Source organism: Apus apus, chromosome 4 (genome assembly GCF_020740795.1).
Source record: "Apus apus isolate bApuApu2 chromosome 4, bApuApu2.pri.cur, whole genome shotgun sequence".
In the NCBI taxonomy this organism is placed as follows: Eukaryota; Metazoa; Chordata; class Aves; order Apodiformes; family Apodidae; genus Apus; species Apus apus.
The window spans coordinates 57,910,867-57,934,371 of NC_067285.1; the positions used below are offsets into that span (position 1 = coordinate 57,910,867).

The following is a 23,505-nucleotide window of genomic DNA, read 5'->3' on the forward strand; positions in this document are numbered from 1 at the left end:
TGAGGAACATGTAGACGGCATACAGGAGTTAACTCTGAGTTTCCTATGTTATTCCCTAATCATTCACCATTACAATTAATGAGAACTTCACAAGAGAGCAAGTTCTAATGCTGGCCCTGGCTTATATCTTAAAATATGATTGTGCATTTAATGTTCTGTAAAAGTATACAAATCTCACCTTATTCTACAGCAGGCATTTTGATATCCTGAAAGGTTGAACAGCTTTCAGGAATTAAGCCAATTCTACCTATTTCTCTTTCATACAGTATATGGTATTTTGAAAACTGTGCAAGCTGGAATTTATACTTCTAGGAGATACGGTGCCTTAGTGAAGGGGTAAATGGAAAACCTTGATGAGTTGCATCTCCTAAGGCAACAGACAAAGATTGTGTCAGGGATACAGCTATTATATGTTATTCCATCTCAGGTTTTTCACAAAGCACAGTGGCCCATTACTTCTTGTGAACATAAGAAAAGATCTCCCTCAATTTGATGTTCACTTAAAGGGATGGAGGAGTTACATCGGTTAGAAAATAAGTATAAAAATTCTGTATGCTTTACTACCTCCCAATTGGGCTATACAAAAACTACCAGCAGTCTTGAGGAGAAGATATAACTATATGCCTTCAAATTTGTTTAGGCAATGGATGAAGAAGAATTAGGAGTGTGTTTCCATTTGACAGAGCAAAGGTTATAAACAGTGATCCTTCAAAACTCAATAAAATTTCTACCTCTAAAAATGGCAGAAGATAAGCTACTATGTCTAATTTTTCACTATTTGCTGAAATTTCATGCGGGTGATAGTTCTTGTGAAAATTTAATTATGTATGAGCTGAATTCCAAAGAATAAAATAATTTAATATTGTTCCAAGTTGAACTTCTATACTTTTCATACCAAACAGTCAATGTACTTATTTGGATTCATATACAGAAAATTTTGGGTCATTATCTCTATTTTTTGCATTCTTCCCTTTCATTGTCATTTCTATGATTAATTCTGTGGCCAGTATATTACATCAGTTGTTACATTAAGGTATCATTGACAACGAATTTAATAACAGAAAATGTATAAGTAGTTTGTCTCTGCATGAGGTACTCCTTGAACTACTCCATATTCAAGGGAAAGGAAGAACCAGTGTAATAAACACTTTTTTTCTAGTGGTTTGACAAAAGGCCTAATTCTGCCCTGGTTTAATCAAGTGTCCACAGTTCTGAAGGGTACCAAACCACAGTCCGTCACACAGTCTCTCTATAGCTCTACAAGCCTTTAAAAATCCCACTCCCATTTGAACTTGGCAATATAAAAGCTGTGACTTATATTTAAGAAATACAAGTTTAGGCATAGCAGTGGCTTCCTCGTTGATTCTAAAAGTAAAAAAATATTATTTACCTGTATCTTTATTGTCAGCAGAACATTTGTTTTCAACTGCAGGAAGCACAGGATCAAACTGTGGAAGTCTAAATAAATTTTAATTGTTACCCAGGTGCAACTTTTTTCTTTTTTAATGGCCAAGATGTCATGCCATGACAGAAAGTAAATTAATAAGAAGGCATTTTCTATTCAGGATAATGGAATTTCAAATGTTTACATGTTCCTGTATCACAAAACACACAATTAACTCTGTTAAACCCATAAAACAAAACACTAATTCCTCTACAGTGAGGTTCTTTTCTGAGTCCTCCTTGAAAGAAAGTTCTGGGAAAAAAGCAGTCTTGAAACCAGCAAAATAGAATACTGTCTCATATTAGATTTAAAGTCTTCTCCTTTACATAGAAATATTGATAACATTGATAAATCTTCATAAATTATCAGCATTTTCCAGGGACTTTTTTCTACAAAATTTAATGGAATGGACCACAAGTAAAGCTGTGTAAGATGCATGCTTCTTTTTTTTCTTCTACCCCGCCCCCCCCCCCCCCCCCCGATTAATACATTAATAAAAATCTTAATTTAAATTCTTAGTTTTTTACCTAAACCCTTTCTTTTACACTCAAATAGCCTCTCAGTACAGGAAAAAGAAAATAGCAAAAGCAGCTTTAGTAATTGTATTCATTACATTGACAAGAAGTTTCAATTTAAGTTTTGCAGAGATTTAATCTGATATCAGGAACTGTTTTTTAAAAGGCAGATTGGTGATCTAGGTAATTATTTAATTACTTTCACACAAATATTTCCTCAGTGTGACAGTATTATGGCAATAATTTAATGAGAGTTGTCCATATGTCTTTTAGCCTATGGCCAATGCCAATTATTAGCAGTTAACTGTTTAACTTGAATCAGCTTTTCTATAGATGTAATTGGCCTCTAGATATAATCCTACAACTGAGGGCCTGTCTGTATGTTTAAAAGACAATACACTTTTAAAATATCTATTTGAAACTTAATCTTTATTCAGGAATATTTTCTAACAAAAGAGTTACTTATATTTTATCTACTACTGTATTAAACTATATGTACCATGATGGCATGTTCTTGGATAAGAAACTAAGAAATCTAGAGATAGGTATTATTATATATTAATTTTAAAAAATATATATCCATTTAAAAGAAAACAATTATTAATATAGAGATGAGTAAACCCATTTTTTTAAATTTAGTTTTTGAAGTGGCAAGAATATATTAAACACTGGGTTTAGCTGCATTTTTTTTTTAGCTGCATTTTTAGCTGTAACTTTTTTTAAGATAATGCAGTCTGTTGATGGGCATCCTAAAGTATTCAGTCATCTGCCCCACAGAGATTTATGCTGTCTTGAACTACAGCAGAGAGACATCTTGGATCTTGTCCTCCACATACGTTCTAGAGACTTTGTTTCAAGAAGCTGGATGCTTATCACATTATATAAAAGGCTTCCAATGCAAAGGATGCAGTTTCAAACAATGGATTCAAAAGAAATTATCACAAGTATGCTGCTTTCAGCACAACTTAAAGAAAGTAAAATAATAATTAATGAACCAGAGGAGAAAACTCCAACAGTGATGGTCACAATGATAGATATCCACAGTGCAGAAACATATTTTCTTGCTCGGTTACAGGTAATACTCGTGACACTACACAAAAATCAATTTCAGACAGAATACTAGAGCTGAAACCAATATAATTCCAGCAAGCCAAATACCAAAAATCCAGAAAGTTACTTGTCATCAAAACTGACAACCAAGTCTGTTTTCTTTAGGAGAAACACAGACAGCCAAAACACATGCTGGTAAAAGGATGGGTAATTCTCCAGGAGAGCTATATGGTTAAAAAGAATGCCTAAATGATAGAATTCACATAAATATAGAGCTCACTAATTGTATTTTTTGTGGCTGTATCACTTTTAAACCAGGTGTGAAAGGGGCAGAATCATAACATATAAATTCAATGTATTTGTCTAGACATTAACTAAACAGAAATGGTTTATATCAACATCAATTGTAGATAACACAAATAGTTGATGTCATGAAATTACACAATGTAAATTTGCTATAGAACTATTTTTTTGCTTTAGGTTTGAAGAGTGGATGAGGTTTTTTACAGAAGGCTGTTCTTCAAAAAGGGAAGCATATCTACATCGATCAAATTATTAAGTTTGTGTCATCTAACCTGAGAGAGCTTTAAATGCAGTTATGGAATAGAGGAACACATGACTGAAGATTTTAAGAAACAAAATGTTATTACTCAAGTAATTCACATAGCAACAGAAAGCAAAGACTGGCTTTGCTGATGTAAGGAAAATTTTGATAAAATATTGCAAATTAAGTGTCAAGCAGATGACAACATGAAACAATCCTATTATTTTTAGTAGAAAGTTGTACAGACCAATTTTACCGTTAAAACCATTACCTGCATATTTTATTTGTTCCATTTTACAAGGGTTTTTTTGCTACTGCTTTCAAATGGTAAAGGATACTGTATTATAAGATAATCTGCTAAATAATTTTAATGAGGCAAAGCCCCTATGCTTCTACTTTTATAATCAAGACAAAAAGCCAAACATTCTTATTACTGATAGATTTTAATTTGCCTAAAAAGTGCTGAATTATCAAAACATAAAAGGAAAAAAAAAAAAAAAAAAAAACAGCAAAGTTAACATTTTAGGGCTCTATTAAGCAAATTGGGCAGCTTTTCTCCTTTGACAACTATTTTTCAACCAAAAAATCTGGTCTGACTTTTATCTAAAAGTCTTTGTGTCCTACTCAGTCTTCTGCACACATTCACTACTGACAAAAAGAATTCAAGGAGTATTTTTTCATGCATAGTGCCTGTCTAAACAGTCAACAGAACTATCAGAAGTTGAATACATGTGTGTTAAGTACAAGCCTGGGGGAAAGGAGTATGACTGTGTGTAAACATTTGACAGAGAAAAAAGAATAAGCTGCTCCTTAGAAATCACTCATTTTATTACTGTGGGCATAAGAACCAGTTCTAAGCCAATTTTACTCAGGCCAAACTTCTAACATGAATTTGGTATACAATCAGACATGAAGAATTTATGTTCTTTTCTATATTCCTTCATCTAAGAAATAAGAATATGTTCTTACCTGCAACTCAGTACTATTGGAAAGATAATTATGCTTTTAAAGTATGGATTAAAAAAAAAAAAAAAAAAAAAGTTCTAACATAATCTGTTAACTAATACATAAATGAGATATTAGAATCATTCTGCCTTCATGGTTACCAAATAAGATGCTTAAATTCTTAATGATCATTGCCTTGTCAAAAGATTTTGGAGCATTGGAGCAGTGATTCTTTACATTCCCTCCTGTTTTAAGACGTGAAATCTGTTCCCTGTAAATAGGCCTTTTCAAGACATATTGTGCAAGTCTTCCATTTTATTTTTATATATTGTATATGTACTATACATACACATCCACCCATCTGTATAGATGCATTGTACTGTGTAGATACTAAAATATATTATAAATACTATAATATATATTTTACTAGGGGTCATAGCTAAGTCAAATTATATGGTTCCTGTCCCTACTGATAGTAATCCATTCTTCGAACTTTTAAAACCTAATATATAGCTTTCTGACCAAGAATAATGCAATGATAAATCTTTTGATGCATTATTGGAGAATAAACCTTCTCAAATCCTCTAAAGGACATATTTGTAGCACTAAATGGTGAACACTTATTTTTTCTCCCACATACTGCTATTCTATGCTAGAATTTGTGAATCTCTTAATAGCTACCGAATCTTTAAACTCTAATTTTCCACTGACTCGTATTAGGGATCAAAACATCCTACTCAAAAAGTGCATAAATACTTTCTTGTCAAAACTGATGCAAAGTGATGTTTCAGAGAGACCTGAGTCGGGTTCTATTCAGTATTTTCTTAAATGAATACTATGATAATGGAATAGAGAACACATTTATAATACTTGTAGATGACACCATGCTGGAATCAGTCACAAGCACTTTACAGGACAACAGTCAAACTCAACATTATTTTGATATATTGGATAAATGGCCCAAAGTCAGTAAGATAAAATTCAATGAAAACAAGTGCACACCAGTAAACTTGAAATTATCAAATGTTCAAAAACTGGGGAACCTGTCTAGGCATCAACAAAGACTTAACCTATAGAGGACAACAATCAGAAAGGCAGCTAATAGCACAGTTTCAAAAAGTATCATCCTGAGATTTTATAACAGATACACTGTCATTCAGGCATAAGAGGCAATGAACCCGCTCCATCAGTTTTGGTGGGCCTCCAAGAGCAGTTAATCCAATTAAGAAGCTAAAATAAATTTCTATACGAAAAAAGTTTAAGAAGTGAATGCCATTAAGACACAGGTGAACTTGATGGCTTCTCTTCATGGAAGGCACTTAATTTTTTCTTCTGGATACTAACACACCAACAGCCAGAGATTTCAACAGGTGACTAGGATTCTGCCACAGCAAAGAGAAAACTTTAGGCCAGAGACAGACAAGGATGAGCTTGAGAAAAATCAGCGGGTACACACTGTTGCAATACAATCATAGAACTGTTCTGGTTGGAAAAAACCTTTAAGATCATCTGCTCCAATCATTAGCCCAGCACTGCCAAGTCCACCACTAAACCATGTCCCTAAGCACCACATCTACGTGCCTTCTAAATATCTCCAAGGATGGTGAATCCACCACTTTCCTGGGCAGTCTCTTCCAGTACCTGACAACCCTTTCAGTGAGGAAATTTTTCCTGATATACAATCTAAACCTCCCTGGTGCAACTTGAGGACATTTTCTCTTCTATTGATTGTTACTTGGGAGAACAGACCAACACCCACCTGGCTATAACCTCTTTCAAAGTAGCTGTGTAGGAAGCAATAAAGTCTTCCCTCAGCCTACTTTCACCAGACTAAACGACTCCAGTTCCCTCATCCTTCCATTTTCGTTCATAATAATGAAACGAGGACTGTCCACCTGTACCAGTTGATTATTTTGACAATCTTCTAGATAATGTGTCCATAAATGCAAAAATAAACAAAACAGCATTATGGTTATTTGTTAACCATTTCAGTCTGGCACAGATGTTAATTTACTTAAACCTTTAAAAAGGTTTTAAAATGCGTGTGCTATTGTATCAAGGGAATTAATTGCATTTTATATTATTGCATGAAATGTATTAGCAAGCTAAGACACAGATATTTATACAAAAATATAAATTCCCTGTAGTGACACTAATGAAAACACAAACTGCCAGGTAGAAGGGATGAGATTGTCCTTCTGGGCCTGAGACAGACCAAAGTGTTAAGAGAGAAGTGATCCTAAATGATGTCATTCGAATGCAGGGAAAAAAAAACAAAAACAAAAAAAAAACAAAAACAAAAAAAAAAGCAAAAAAAAAAAAAAAGGCAAAAAAAATTTATCCTAAGCTTCAGTCAAGATGTTACACTCCACAAATTTGTGATAAACACTTGCAATTAAAACTAGTGGCACAAGAAATGGCCTTTCTTCCAAATCTTCAGTCAGATAGTCCCAGAAGCAATCAGATCAGCATAGATGCTGCTCTGTATTCCAGCACTAGCCATACACTGATGGATAAGTACTGCAATTCTGTTGTGCTTCCCACTCATAACCTGCCACTGGATTCACTGTGATAGTTATCATCCTTCCTATATTTGGGGGTAGAGAGACACAGTTGGCACAGAAAATATGTCAAATGAAAGGACTTATATTCTGCCTATATGGCTGTAGACAAGTTCCACCAATTAAATTTAAAAATTCATCAACTTTCTTTACAGTAGATTTGACAATGCATTGTTATTTGTACAATGCATTATTATTTGTACAATCTATCCATATTAGGATAATGATCGGGAGCCCTACGCACAGAATTAGACCCTCAGTGCCAGATTCTAACACAGATGGAACAAAAAGTCAGTCCAAGATTTTATAGCTTAGGTATAAGCAGAAGAGACAAAAGAGGAGAATATAAATAAGACAGCATCAGTCTGGATGACAGTGTCAGCACACTACTAGTTGAACTGTTGTCAACTGTTCTGTAGATGTTGTAGCAAAGGAGATTTTTAAGGATAAAATTTACTTCTCAGATAGGTGCATTGCTGTGCCAAAGAAGATTTTTAGAACAATAGTAAATATTATGTGAAGTGTGAACAGACTTGCAAAAATTATCCTTATCAACCAAGTAGGTAATTTACTTTGTTTATTATCAAAACATCATAATAAATCCATTATGATATTTTGGACTATTGTTACTGTCAAAAAGAAATAACATTTTAATAATGTTAAAATAAGATTGCTGGCTGGCCTAGGATACTCTGAACTGTGTGGATAACCCAAGATGAATTTCCCATTCCAACTTGCCACCACCAAGGAGAAGCATACTGATAATATGCTAACAGCAAAACACTCAAGCAAATTAAGTTCTTAAGCCTCAAACTTACCTTCCTTTAAAAGGAAAAACAAAAGAGAAACACAGGCTTATGTTTGTATATATATGGTAGATTAGAAAGGATGCTTGCGGACAAACATTGACTAGAGAGTAATTGGATCCAGCCAGGATCCTTGTGTGCTTGTTGACAAACATTCCAGATGTTGTGGGAGTTCTTTAACCTTTTAAACTCCTATTAATCTGTAATTCTTTTTGGGAAAGACACAGCAGTCAAGGAGAGGTGTATACTACACATATTTCATAATTTTTTGCTGCAGTTGATAATGAATGACCCACAGTCTTTAAGACCTGAAGGGATCATTTGATCAGATATGCATTTAGCCTTGATGCAGCAACCATTACACAGGAAATGCAAAGCTTTGCAATAGCTCTATTAAGACATTTTAATAATGCATCTATTAATTATTGCTAACTTACTTGTAGGTTGTTTTTTTTTTTCCATTTCTTGATGTTATATTTGGCTTAAATAGCCATAATGGTAGCCCACAGCTGCCTCAGGGCTCGTTTCCACATAGGTAACATCGTTTAAAAACTGTACAATGAAAGAAACTCTTGAATATTGTGTTTTGCCAGATGCATGAGAGCTATTACACCTTTGTTCCTATTACAGTATTCATAGCTTCCTGTTGCTTGTCCTACAAGAGTTTGTTTAATGAAAAATAAACAGTTTTAGAAGGCAATTCCCCACCAGTGATACAGGAAGTGTGTTTTTCTTCAGAATGTGCATGGTACTCAACATAGAACGGTCCTGCTCTATAAATAAGGCTTTTCTGGCATGACTGCAACAGAAATTGCTATTAGGTACTGTTTGTATTTAACAATTTATGCATAAGATGTCATAAATATGAACTACAGTAAGGACAAACTTAGAGAGAAAATAACTGCAGGGAGCATCGGGGAAAGCTTCAGTCAGACAGTGCCACCTCTGAGCTGAACATCCAAAAATATGAGAGCTTTCTAAAAGCCCCAGTAACAGGCATCCACTAACAGCTCAGTGGGATGGAAAAATTATGAAGGTTCAACATGAGTCAAGCTCTAAACCACAGGCTGTGACAAGGGCAGTGTGGAAATGCTCTACTACCCTCTCCCTAATAGCTTCATGCAGGAAATCATCCCCCAAGGACCTTCTGCAGCTGGGAAGGGAATTGGCATTGGCTTTCATGAAGACACATGCCTTTGACATGTCTGCCAGAATTCATGTTTTTCACTATCATTTGTTATTTCAAGTCAAGCCTAAAAGCTTCTGTAAAAAAATTACCTTCCACTAATACATGAAAATTTAAATATATGGAACTTCTGGACACAGTACTTAAATTAAGGGATGGTTTCATGCCTCCCTGCAAATGTAATCAGCAATGAGGTGAGCCTTATATAAACTGAGATGGTTTATAGACAATGATTCAAATTCAAATAGAATACATGATATTTCATATGCTTAGTCTAAACACCAGATACTTTGTATAAATAGAAGTCAAGAAAACAAATAAGAAGATGGAAAAATCTGACTTTTAGTAAACGCAGTTCAGAAGGGCCAATTGCAGAGAAAATTCTTCCTGTGTTCACATTTTATCAGAAAATACTCCAATTATGAGAATGCTGCAACTGTGAACAGTTTACCTTAATGACAGATACAAGGATCAGCTCACAGCTATTTACCTAACTCTGTCTCAACTAGTGTTAATATTAGTAATTTCAGTGACTGCAGAATACATTCAAAACAAGATACCAGTGCTGGACTCTTCAGTAAATTTAAAAATAAAATGAATAGCAGTCCCAATATCTCACCTATGTGCCAGCATAGCTCCTCTGAACTCAATGTAAATATTTACATGAGTAGAACATGTAACACTTTGAACAAACCAGTGAAAAGAAGTACATTTAAACAGAGGCTACAATACCGCTTTCTGAAAAATATTTAGACATACTTTTAATAAAAATTAGGCATAATTTCAATGGATATTTCAAAGCATATGGCCCAAACTGATTGGTTCATTAGCTCTGTTTTTCCTATTTTATTCAGAGTACAGCAGTGTTGCACTAAGGTTTTCTCCTGATTGCTTAGTGCATGGCATTCTGCTTTTCGATAACAGAATGAAGTGGCAGCACAAACTGGTTTGAAATATTATTAAATAGCATCATTACTTGTGTATGAAATCTAAAAATCACTGCACTATGACCTTAATTTTAATTGGCTTTTTCTGAAACGAGCAGCTAAACCTTACCACTGATAGAAAACCATTCAATTATTTCTAATCAATTCCTAACCCCTCAGTGAGCAATGTGCTAGCTGGCAACGCAGCCACTTATTTTTCCTCACACTGTGGGGAACAAGACATGTATAGATACATCCAGAGAACTCATCTGCAGTTAAATACCATTGACCTAAAGGAAGATCACTTTGGTCCCCAGAAGTTAAAAAGCAGATTTCAAAGGGAAATCACAGATGTGTTTGTTTGTTTTTTGTATAACCCTCCATTCAGCACCTGTGAGTCCACTTCCGGTACCAATGTCCTATTTAATTACTGACAGTGTCATTACTACAGTCTCATTTGGTCAAATTATTGTTTTAGCTTTGCTTGTATAAACAAAAAGACTCAAGCCAGTAAGTCTAGTAGCCTTCCACATTTTTCTCTATTCCATCTAATATTTCCAATTCACATAATGCAGGTATTTTATAACAGATAGTCTTCTTTCCTGTTTTAACAGCGAGCTCCTTTTATATAATAATGAATATTAGCATTTTTCTACAAATATTGTCATTTTATTCTGATAATTTTACTATCTTATCTTCAGAGTCTAACCAATACATCAAATAAGGGGATCTCATAGAAATAAGATTTGTAGTTATGTATGACTGGTGTAATTAAAATTCTCAGGAGAACATGTACAATAAAAATTCTTCAAGCTTTTCCTGCCTAAATGATTGTTAGCCAAAGACAGTAATTATCACTTCCTTACTGGAAGTGGAAAAGTGACAAGACATTTAACATCCAGCTACCAATTTTCATAAGTTATGTTGTTTTCAGCAAAGTTTAGATCAAAAAATTTAAAAAAAAATAATCTGATTTATTTTTTCCCCCCTGTCATCAGACTAAACAGCCACAAGGCCAGGGTCCCTTTTCTTTTTTCACCTTCCATGGATCAGTCATATGCCCATACAGGCCATGCAATGTTCATCCAAAGAAGATTAGTGTAGTAATTATCAATAGATCTCTCCACCATTCTGCCCAGACACATACATCTCCCCTTCCCCTTAGCTTTCTGTTCCTGGCTGGACAGTATGGGATGCTCTGCACTGGCACAGAAGACAGTTCCATCAAATCAGTATTCAGCAAATCAAAACATTCAGCCAGTTGCAGTCTCTCCCAGTCAATTTAGCAAGGTTCTACTCTCTTAATAACTTATCTTCAGAAATAATGTCATTTGTATCATAAAATTGAGAAAGAGAGGGCACTTTATAGATAAGTGTAATTTATTCAAAATGCTTCCATGTTAAAAATCATTTTATAGCTGCCCTTTAGACACAGGCAGATCTCCATGTTTCAGTAATTATTCAGCATTTACACATTCATAATTTGGGAGTTTTGAAGTCAAAATGAATAAGAAGCCTGTATGCTACCTCAAATGGTCAAACAAGCTTCATAACACTTCATAGCTAAGAGATTCTAAATAAATTAAATAATGAGTAGGGAAACATGAACGTTTCCTACTCTGTCTGTGAACACAGTGAAAGTAGCAATACTTTCCCACATCTAGGGATGGCCCTCCCTCCGATGATGGCCCTGGGGAAAAGTCAGAAGAAAGATGATACTCTAGATTTATTAAATGGGCTTAATCAGTAAGAGTTTTGTTTCTGTTTTTAAAGGGTCATGATCTTCCTCATATTTACAGTACAGGATATCTTGATTCTTGCCTTGTGACATCTTATTTTATTTACAAACATTAATCTGTGAATAGGTGGGCTGAGTTGTTTGAAGATTTGGAAGGCAATCACCACTGACTTTAGAAAGAGAGCAAATATTTTGCCTGGAGACATCTGCAAGTGCAAATCTGCCACAAAATTGCTCTTCACCCTCTTAAATATATTTCAAGATAGTAGGAGGTTATATTCCAGTATTGTTAGACACAGTAGAATTCTAGAAAATGTACTTTATTTCAGGTATAATGATAAAATGCTTCATTTTGAAAATAATCAATATCAGGCAGAGTTTATCCTGACTGTGCTTTCAAGAATAGTAGCCTCTTTACCCATGTCAGGAAAAAAATCCAAACAAAAACTCCAAAGCCTGCAGCATCTGCAGTTGACATTTTGTACCACTGCAAAGCATTTTTTTAAGAAACCACTTACTTGGACAGACCAGCTGGAAGACACGGTGAATTCCAACAGCAGGTATTAAATATCCACAGTCTCTCAAAAATGCAGGCAGATCATTTCTGTCCATCTTTTTGTCAAACTCCCTCTTGGAAAACATTTTTTCATAAACTGAAGAAGAGAAGCCTTAGTGAGATGCATACTTATGATAAGTTATCAGGCACTGATGCTTTTTAAGAAATATTTTCTTCAGAATCAGGTTAACATGCTTGATAAACTTTGTATGAAAATTTAGGCCTGTGCAGAGATCATATGATGGGGTGATTTGCTGCTGACATATTTTTGCAGTACAGTGAAACACAAAGAAACCTTACTGAATGCAAAGGGGAAGTTAGGCTGAAAAACATCTCTTGCCCATGTTAGAAACTTTCAGTCTGGAAAGGTGATGGGCTCTGTAGAACTTGGCTGGTAGAAGGAGGTCTAGGTAAGCAGATAATTATAGTTGTTAATACTCTTTTTTACTTGGAAGATATGCTCCACCTAAAGCGGTATTAAACTGCTCCCCCTCAGGTAAAATGCAAGGGGAAGACTCACAGTGTAAGAAATTGTCCCTGGTATTATCATACTGGAAATCATAGATGCCCTGCTGCAGCTACTTAAAAACTAGGAGGACTTGTACTGGTAGGCTAATAGTCCATTATTTTCTTGATAAATTTAATATATTAATATAGCTTCAGTGAAAGAGACTAACCCAGAGAAAGCTGTTGTACTGCTCAGGGAAGGAAAAGTGCAGATTATTAAAAATAAAAAACTTGACAGTCTCCTATACTTTCGTAGCCATGGAACATTTCAGCTGGTCTACCTAGCTCACAGATTTTTGCAGAACTGGTGCAATTCTGCAAATCTTCCTCCCTGAGAGACAGAGGATGCAAGTCTAGCTAATTTCCTACTAATTATAAAAACACTGGTTTTTCTGTAAGGGTTGACAGCAACAGATCATACTACACTGCAAGTTATGCATGAGCATCTAGAACACGTCTTTCTGTCTTCATCAAAGCAAAGCAAATTAATGTCAATTTAACATTTCAGAAAATCAGCAACTGCCTTTTAAGGCAGAGTCTGAAGACCATAAAGACAAAACAACAAAAAAAGACAATAAATTGGGCTGTGACATCTTATCACATCTACAAAGAAAGAAGCTTGAAGGTATACATTTAAGACTTCTATTAAAGCGTCAGTTACTCAGTCATTAACCAGCCTTTCATTACAATATGAACAGTAGGAGAAATTTTTCTGTTGACCAGAAATAAACAATACGTTATGAGTTATGCAGCCTAGGATAAGAATACACATTTTAGGAGGATATGAATTATGGTTTAGGAATTAATTAGCTTTATTTATATTTATTCTAACATATGGGGACTACCTCATATATATATATATATATGTATGTATGTATGTATGTATGTATACATACCATGCATGTTTTTTTCCAGAGTGATTTTAGGAATACAAGACCAGATTAAGGAATTTAGAAGTCAAAATTGAGACTATGCCATGAATCTTGAGATTACATGATTTGCATTAGTCATTTGGAGGGAATTCAAAGCCTACCTGCTCAATATGTTGAAATTAAGTATTAAAATCCTCCTAATTTATACTGATGTATAAAGATTTATGAATGCAGAATTCAAGGACTGAGTGGAAACAGGAATCAAGATATAAACAACTAATATCAGGTTCAAAAGGCATAAGAATCAAATAGAACCTAATTCTATTACTTGACAGGTGGCACATTTTAATTTCTGTGGAACACTAATGCCTATGTAAAGAAGAAGAAGAAGAAGGCGAAACAAAAGGACATATAAAACTAGTTTCATGAATAAAATATATAATATATGGATTGCTCAAAAAATCTGCAAAGTGATCTACTTTAAAGAAGTGCCCTACAAGTAGAAGTTATTTATTTCATTATGGGAGTTGTTTAAGTGCTATTTATTCCACACAATCCCTCAAAAATACAATAGGGCAACAATACTAAGGAAAAAATTCTTGGCAAGAATTAATGAAGAGGATGAAGTGTTAAGAACATTGTGATGATGCTCATTTTTGCACTTACTCATCCACTATCTCATTATAAATCCTCCTTCCTGACAGTTTGTGACACTGCCCATCACTGAACAGTTAAAAAAGTTAGTCTAAGAACCACAACACAATGACACAGGAACAAACTGCAGCATACAGGAGAGAATTCAGTTAATGATAATGGTTAATACTTAATCTCCTCATCAAGTGACCAGGAGAATCTCTTTACTCAAGTTAACTCTAAAGTTCTGCAGTGCCAGAATGACACCTTAGAAATGCAGCTGCGCATATGGAGATGTGAAATCATCCTTGGAACAAAAAATCACTTTAAAATAATTGAGTTGTAGACATGGAACATTACTTAAAAAGAGAGAGACCACTGAAATTAAAGTTAATTCTATTTTAAAATGGTCTGACTTACATTTTTTCTTGTCCATCCACTCCTCTAGTTCAAAATACCGAAGTGGTGTAGAGACATCCGAAACACCAGCACGGTGTTTAATGCGGGCGATCATTTTACGGTAGTTCCTTACAACTGCTGGTAGGGATCGTCCATGACTTCTAGACTGTAATTACAGATATGTTTCACTTTCATTACTGTTAGAATTGAAGGATGACTAAAGAAACACATGAGGAGGTGGAACTACAGGGTGTGCAGCATATTAGAAAATCTTAAAAGAAAGCCAGAACAAATAAAAAAGTTGTCTGGACAGATATGTAAAAAACAGTAACTACACAGTGCTGACAAGGGATGATCCTTTCTGAAGGTTGATTTGATAATACTATTGAATAAAAATATTTTGAGATAAACACATTTTATCCCAAATTACAGAAGAAGATCAAGAACTATGTGAAATACCATCTGCACATGATCAGAGTTTGCAGGAAAGACAAGGTTCTGTATCTCAGCAGAGGAAAAGTGGGACACTGGAACTTTGCAAGGTGAGAAACTGTATTCAACATTATTATTTTTTTTGTATTATTAAAAGTATATTGTGGGAGGAAGAACACTTATTTGTTTTCTACAGCACAGGAGTAGATATCAAGAAATGCTGTCTTACCTCATCATTAATTATATGAGCAGCAAAATTTCCCTCTCCTCCAGTATACAAAGTGTAAGAATATTTTTAAAGGTTTATGATTACCAAATAATATTACCTGATTTTATTTCCCTATTTAAGGATTCTGGAAAACTAATAAAATAGATTGTTTAATGGATTACTTAGTTCCTGCTTGACCCACTTATTTTAATTAAGTACAAGTTTTCTTATAGTATACTTCTTAGATAGGAGGCATCAGAGAAGCGATAACTTAACCGAAGTTATGCAACCACTGTTAGCACACAGCCTGCAATATGCATAAGCTCTTTTAACTTTGTATACAATCTGAGATGGAAAGCAAAATGCATACTACTTAGGAACTTCATTTAGCAACACTAGATGGCAAACATGAAAAACAGTGATTATAGTGTAGAAGCCATGATTTTTAATTTTTTTTTTTATCAGTAAAACATAGTGGTAGAAGAGTGCAATAAACAGATAGTTAGTTGCAGCCTGTTTCTCTATCTGAAAAACTGCAAGCCCCAGTATTAATGGTACAATATGCATCTACACCAATATCTTCTGAAGGCAGAGGGATCAAATATTACACAGGCCATTGTCTTCTAAAAACTAATAGAGAGCCTTCTTGAGATAAAGTGTTGGAAGTTAATCCAAGCAGAACACTCTCAATCACTGAATTCTCCATAACCTTGAAGGTACAGAACAGCAATTACAGACAAACTGAGCATGGGTGTTTTTTTCATTGCAAAACAGTAATAATAAGGATTCTTACACTACTAGAATATCAGTGATACATGGATTAAACAATCAAGACATTACCTTGATCTTTACTCTCTTGAATGCCCTGTGGTCAAGCCACCCTCTCACATATCTTTGAATGCAAATGACTGCTTGAAGTACTTCTCTACTACTAGCATCCTTTCTACTACCATGAGAAGTTTCAAAGACTTCCAGGTGAGTTGCATTTTTCTTTACCTTCTTCTGAGTTTGAAGGTCAAGGTGTTTGTCACTAGAAATTAAAGTACAGAAAATTTGTTTCTCAGTTTGGTGGACAAATGCTTAAACTATGAATCAAAATTCTAGAAGACAAATTGTAATGAGTACCTAAAATAATTACAGATGCATGTAGAATCTTTCTATTTACATTAATAGCTTCAAAAGATTGAAAAGGAGCTGTGGGTCATTTACCATCTACAGTTACAGAATTAGCATCCAAACCCGCTTGCCAACTGTTCTGCTGCAGCTGCGTAGACCTGCACAATGCCCATGGCTTTGTAAACTATGCAGATTAAGTAATTGTTTTAAGCATTGTTGATATTTTGAATTCCTATTCAACTGTACAGGTGTTTTTTTTACAAAAGGTAGAACAGAAAAATTCATCATTTGTGTGAAAATATACTATTTCAAAAAAATTAATTTTAGTAATACTAAGAAAATAGCTTACCTACTAAGTTACAATTGAACTGATAATATGAAATATAGCAGATAAGGCACACTGAAATCTTCAAGTGTCTTTTCTGTCTCAATGCTAATTTCCATGGATTTTATTAAGCTGCATTCATTAAAGTTACCAGGAAATTTCCTCTCCACTTAAAGAAATATTTTGCAAGAACATAAAAAGTATCTAAACCAATCCTTTTCATAAGGACACACCAGGAAATGATGTATTGGTGATTTTCCTGTCAAAACAAGTTAGCAGAAACACCAGAAAAACTAAGGTATTCAATAACCTGAATTGTAAGTGTATTCGCTACATTAAAATTACTAAGAAAGCTCTCAATTATGTCTTGATACAGAATGAGTAGAAAGGAACTCCCCAAAGTTCAATCCTCCTGTGTGATTGCTTGACTATATCCCACCTGAAGAAATTATCAAAATGTATATGATGAATATTCAAAATACTATTTTTTTTATTTAAAGCAGTAAAAAATGCAGTAAACTGGCAGAAATGTAAACCAAAATTAGCTGAGGATTTTTAATTGACTATATTTAGAGCTTTCTTCTCTTCTTTTTTTGTTTGTTTGGTTTGGTTTTTGGTTTGGTTTGGTTTTGGTTTTGGTTTTAAGTACAGTTGTGAATAGAAATAGTAATTTTACAGTTAAGGTCGTAAGTAGCTGTGTGCTGCAAACTCAGTAATTTTACCTACCACATCCAGATTGTGCCAAGACTAAAGCAATCTGCTTGAAATATCATTAAACTGAGAGGAAAATGTTTTTTAATGTCTGGTCTTAATTCAGCAAGGAGCTAGTCAGATAAAATCCTTGAGAAACTGAGACCTGAGTGTTTCTCAAAATCTTGTCTTTTGCTGGGTTTTTTTTGGTTGGTTGCTTTTAGTTTTGGGGTTGCAATATATTTGATTTAATTTTTTAAGCAAAATAACTTAGATGTTAATTTAAAACTTCTTATTTTCTGGTATTCTGTAGCATTTTCTCCCTCTAGACAAGATCCTGCAGGATTTCTCATCAGACCATCTTCTGATAATTAAAAAGTATTTTCTGCACTTATTCATCATTCCACTCTATGCCACAAAGACAAATCTGTTCCATCCATCTTGATCTCTCTACTGACTAAAAAAATCTTACAGGTATTTCATATAATCCTCATAGTATGTGACAATTTCCCCATGCACTCATAGTCTGGTACACCTTCTAACCTTTTCCACTGAACCAGCTTGGGTTCAGCTCCATACCAGCAGAGGTCATGCATTTATTATTGTCCCCAGTGATTTTATCACAAAACAGCAGCATTTTCCTTTGCTTGTAGGGTTTCAGAGAAATTGAAATTTAAAAGGTCGCACAGGGAATGAGTGAACTCACCACCACAACTGTTTCTAGATATGTCTAACCAGTTTGCAGGTGATGCCTGTCTACTCTGAGACATGAGAATGTGTCAAGCATGAGGATTTCCAAGGGCTAAATCTCTGGACTGGTCAATCACACTGTCTTCAAAGACCAAGGAACAACCTGACTTAATAGATACATGGATATATAAAATACAGACAGTATCTTAAAAAAATATTTTTTTTTTCCAAATTTTGAGAAGTTTCTCACAAGCAAGTATCTCTGTTGGGAGGGCAGGTCTCATTGTGCTGTCTTACAAGAAGAAAAGTTTGAAATGCTTTTGTAACATTGTTTTCATATTTATTTCCAATTCTAGGTATAGTTTGACCTTTTCAAGCAAGATCTTCAAATCACTAAGTAAGTTGGGGTAGAGATAGGTTATTTGGGGAAGGCAGGCAACTTGAATGGAAGGAAAGAAAGTCTTCCTAAAGTCAACAAAATTTAGAAATTATTAATGAAAATAAATTTCAGAACAATTCTGATTTTGTAACCATGATTTTTTTTTTAGATAAAAGATAATAAAAATGATATAGTAGATACAGACAAGTGGTTGCTTGAAAGATTGAGTGTACAATCAAATTCTCGGGTAGGTACAGCAGCTGTCTGCACTACAGATGTCTTTGTAAAATCAAATTCATGCTGCAAATCTGATGGCAACGCATTAAATGGCTCTTCCTACTGAACTATACATGTGGCAATTTTTTTTATAATCTCACAATTTAATTTCATGCAATTTACATATTCTGATTAATAGTGCTGTGTAAAGATATATTTAATATGCTTTGGCACTGCTGTATAAATAATGTCTTATATCAGTACATTGCACTGTTCTTAAAGATGAATTTATTTTAAGGTTGTGTTCAAGTTGCACTGTTCTTCCTCTAATGTGAGACAAAAAATGCATGCTAAACTACCTCTGCCTAATGCAATTTCTCTGTTACACTATCTCTAATGATAACTTTTACAGGAAAAATTGTTATTTTGATAGAAGAAAATAGCTAAAACAAAAAAAAGTTGGTTTTCATAGAATCATGGTTAATGTTGGAAGGGACATTAAAGATTACAACCTCCCTGCTAGAGAGCAAATACAAGGCATGGTGTTTGAAAAGGAATTTCTATCAAACCAGCAGTTTATCTGCATTAATACATATTCCATCACTTACAAATTTCAGTTCAGATACTGTTACTAATTAATTTTGGCTGATAGTAGAGTATTTTGTATGCCCCATTTATAAAAGCTGTTTGCCCATCTGTTAATAGGTTGGAAGTGATTAAAGGACACTTATTTTGGCTGTTGCAAAGGCCAAATCATTTTAAAGCTTCAAATATGTGAAAAAATCAGCTAAAGGGTTGCCAAGTTCAGGACCTGATTATCCTAAAGAGTTGTGGTGTCTGGTTCCTTTCCTTCCCATCTAAAGTATCTGCAAATTTTCAGTATTTAATAGCAAAAAATCAGTCTACTACAACAGGCCACACCTACCATAGATTTGTTTAAACAGAGGTTTTAATAAACTTAGAATGTTTTTCAGATCTCTAGCTAAAAATAATTTCTGCTGTTTGTATATTAACTTTGAAGCATTGCTTCTGAGATCTTAACTAAATTGTTGCTTACAAGAGTACTCAGTATCACCGTATTTTAATACCTCTGCCTTCTCTTCCTCTCTATTGTTTCCCTGTGTGCATAAAAGGGAAATGAGAAATAAGTCAATATGGGAAATATCTGATGAAAAAGAAGATGAAAAAGAAGACAAAAAAGAGCATAAAGAATTTCAATGAATAGAAGTCATAGACAGTGTACTGGGAATCAAGAGCAAATCAAAAACCCCTAATGGCAAGAGATTTATCTGTGCCATTACTGCAATACAATTAGAGACTTCAGTTCCATCTGAGGAAGGGCATTTCAATCATATATTTAACTTAAACAAAGATAAGAATTAGCCTTGTAGAGAGAACTGGAATAGTTCCTGTATACCATTTATGTCCTATGACCTACCTGAAGGCAAATCTCATGCAGTAAATTACACCCTGCTTTTTCTTCATATACCTAGCTTGGTGCTTTATAATATGAGGACAGAACCCAAGGTGACCCTTACTCCAGATGAAAAGTAGCGATGGAGTTGTGAAAAGCATATTTGAACAGATATTCTAAGCCTGGTTTGCCTGAAAACCTCTGCATATTTATTTTTTTCCTTGACTGGATATGAACTGCAATACCAAATGGAAAAGACCAACAACTAACTCTAGACTTATTTGCTTCATCTGCAAATTTAATTTTATAAATGAGCAACATAAAGTGCTACCGACATACATTAAAGACATACCACCTGCTTTGTACTACTTTAATGAAAAATCTGTCAAGCACTTTCTTTAATGATTATATGTCTTAAAAATTCAACAAATGGAAGGATTATCACTGAAATCATATTAATCTGCAAAGGATTAACAGCCTACTGTTGAAAGACTTCATGAACTGCAATAGGAGAGGATCTGAAATAAAAAATGGGAAGAGCTTTTCACAAAAATAGCACAGAAAGATTGTAGAAGTTGAAGCAGCAAAAGTGAAAATGGACTGAAAGAAAGAATGGTGATATGCATCAAAACAGTTCAAAACTGTTTTGAAAACAAAATCATAGAAAATGTGCTAAAAACTATAATCCTTACCACCTGTATACAGGGGGTTTTTTGTGGGGTTTTTTTGTGTGTGTGTGCTTTTTTGGTAATTTTCAATGACCAGTTCCTTATAATTTGTAATTTTAAATAGATTTAGATATAGTATCTGAAATATCTTGTTTAAAGAATGAAGCAGGATTTTATGGAACATTCTGACCTTACTGAAACATTGATAATGCAGTTTTGATTTCCTAATAATACAGACTTCTTTAAGGGATAGAAAGACCTGCCACAGTTTACAAAATACTTTATCTCTAACAGTACATGTTTTAGCTTTTAGAATTCAAGAAACAAATAGATGGTTTTATTTCTCTTTCATCCTTTTTCTGCCTGTATGACACTAATGAAATCATGCCCAGGCATTTTTTGTTGTTTAATGGCCAACAGAGTTCATTTCATCAGACCTCATTCAGTAGTTATCCATATTCATGAAGACACTTAAGCATGTGTTTGATTTTAGCTTTAGTAGGGTTTAAGGATACGCTTAAATCTAGCCATATACTTAAAATGCTGTGCTGAATTTGGATGGGGGCAATTGCATGCTTACCTGAGCTAAAGTTAAAATTAAGCATATACTTAAGTGTTTTGCTGAATACAGATGGAGTGCTGAACAGGAGCCCAGTGATTACTCCTAAGTGTCAGCATGTTCTCAAACCAGAATTACCACTTTACAAATAAAATCTGAAGATACGCATATACATAATCAATGTATGGCTGAGTAGAATTTTGATGACCATCTAATTACAATTCATGCAGACATAAATTAAGAAGATGATGAAACACTGCTTAAACTCTAAGAGGCATCCCAAATTATTCACTTAGGATGTACACAACAGACAAAATGTGACAATGAAACGATGTGGAAAAATAAAGGCAAGCCATAGGGACAGGCATAACAACAGCTTTCACTTGCAGTTGAAAACAGTTTTCAACTTCAGTGGGCCTACTTCAATTGGTCTCAGGGTCTGATACTAAAATTTACCTAGTTACCTGAGGCTGCAGGGATGTTAATGGGAGGTCACACAAACAGATCTTGTTCATCACACAGAAAAATCAAGCATCCCCATTCTGAGATTTTGCAACTTAATGACATTGAGTATCTATAGGTTCTACTTGGAAATAGTGTAAATCTATGACTAAGACCTGTTCATGCTTTCTAATGCCTCTGTCAGTTTTCAATATTTATTTCCAAAAGAAAAACACTGAAAAATAAGTGTGAAAATCAGTAAGTAATTTCATCTGCTGTCATTTTTACAAAAGATAAACAGGAAAAAAGCACCTCATAATCCTCTTTTCTGACTTAGCACTTGATGCCATGGTCTTCTTTTTGTTGGCATGGAAGTCTACCACGATCTGGAAAGATGGAAGAAAGACCTAGTCAATTAGAATGGTAAAATTTAAGACAGATAATAACTGTCATATATTTCAAGAGCTGCACATATACTTTAAACAGTTTTAAATTAAGATAGGACTTTCTGCTTTACTGAGCAAAATGGAAAAGGTCAAATAAATAAACCCAGCCTAATCAGTATCAGCATATGTTAGGGATGAACCTAACAATACTTTGCTTTACATTCAGAGGTACAAGTTGAAAAGGGTTAAACACTACTTTGTTTTTTCTTTCTGACTCACTGACTACTCCCTGTCCTGCTACCTTATAATTCTAACAGTGTTTTAATTTAATGACTTACAAAAACACAAAACCCACAAACATTTGCTATCACTTGGATGGATCAGGTTGTTTGGCTTTTGTTATGACTTATTTCTGATCCAGCTACCTCCTAGAAAGGATACCATCATTTGTAAAATGCTCAGAGAAAAAAAAACAAACAAAAAAACCCACAAAACAAAACAAAACACAACACAACCCAGTATAAAACCAAGGCATGTAACTATAACCCCCTCAGATCTCTTTGCCATTTTAATTCATGTGTTCCTGAAGCACAGTGATACACAAAGCACATTACAGAACGGTTATCTGACATCACACCGAAAAACTACCCATCCCAGTATGTTCTTCCTAACAATGGCCAACAAAGGAGCAGAGGCAGGCATAAGAAATATGGCCCTTCCAAGGGTTGTTCATCTCCACTATAGACCTCTGATTACCAGCAGTTTAGTGACTCAGCTAGAGGCAGCATCTATACCCTTATGTTTAATAGCCACTGAATAACCAATCTGACATGAAAATGCCTAATCCCTTTTGGATTCCTTTTCTATTTTCACACTCGCAACACCTGTGGCTGCCAGATCCACAATTCAATTATGCATTCCATGAAAAAGACTCTTTTATTTTTGTTCTGAATTTGCTACCAGATTATTTCATCAGGCCCCTCTAGCTCCTGAGCTAGAAAAACAATAGATATTATTCTTTATTAGCCTTTCCCTTAGTTTCAAGATTTTTATTCCTGATCTGTTACCTCTGGCAACTAGATTTTATGCTACTGAATCAACTAATAGCAAAATGGTACATGATACCTGTTATCAGTAAATACAGCATGAAACATTTTCCCACCTGACAATTCCCAGTTTGTTCAGTCTACTTTATGACAGAAATCCTTCTATGACTCTTGCAAGCCCATATACTACCTCCTAGATTGCTTTTCATTTTAGGACAGTATGACTGGCATGTGGTATTTTAGACATGGGTGT

General features: G+C 34.4%; 1 protein-coding gene across 1 annotated transcript in view; it reads right to left on the bottom strand.

Annotated features, from left to right (window-relative positions):
* IQCM (IQ motif containing M) overlaps window positions 1-23,505 on the bottom strand; it is a 101,166-nt gene that overhangs the window by 45,196 nt on the left and 32,465 nt on the right. The window contains exons 7-10 of the mRNA XM_051618275.1: window positions 16,562-16,622; window positions 16,163-16,352; window positions 14,704-14,848; window positions 12,234-12,368 (exon numbers count right to left, since the gene is read on the bottom strand). Of these exons, the coding sequence (XP_051474235.1) occupies window positions 12,234-12,368; window positions 14,704-14,848; window positions 16,163-16,352; window positions 16,562-16,622 (531 nt within the window). The remainder of the gene's footprint in view (window positions 1-12,233; window positions 12,369-14,703; window positions 14,849-16,162; window positions 16,353-16,561; window positions 16,623-23,505) is intronic.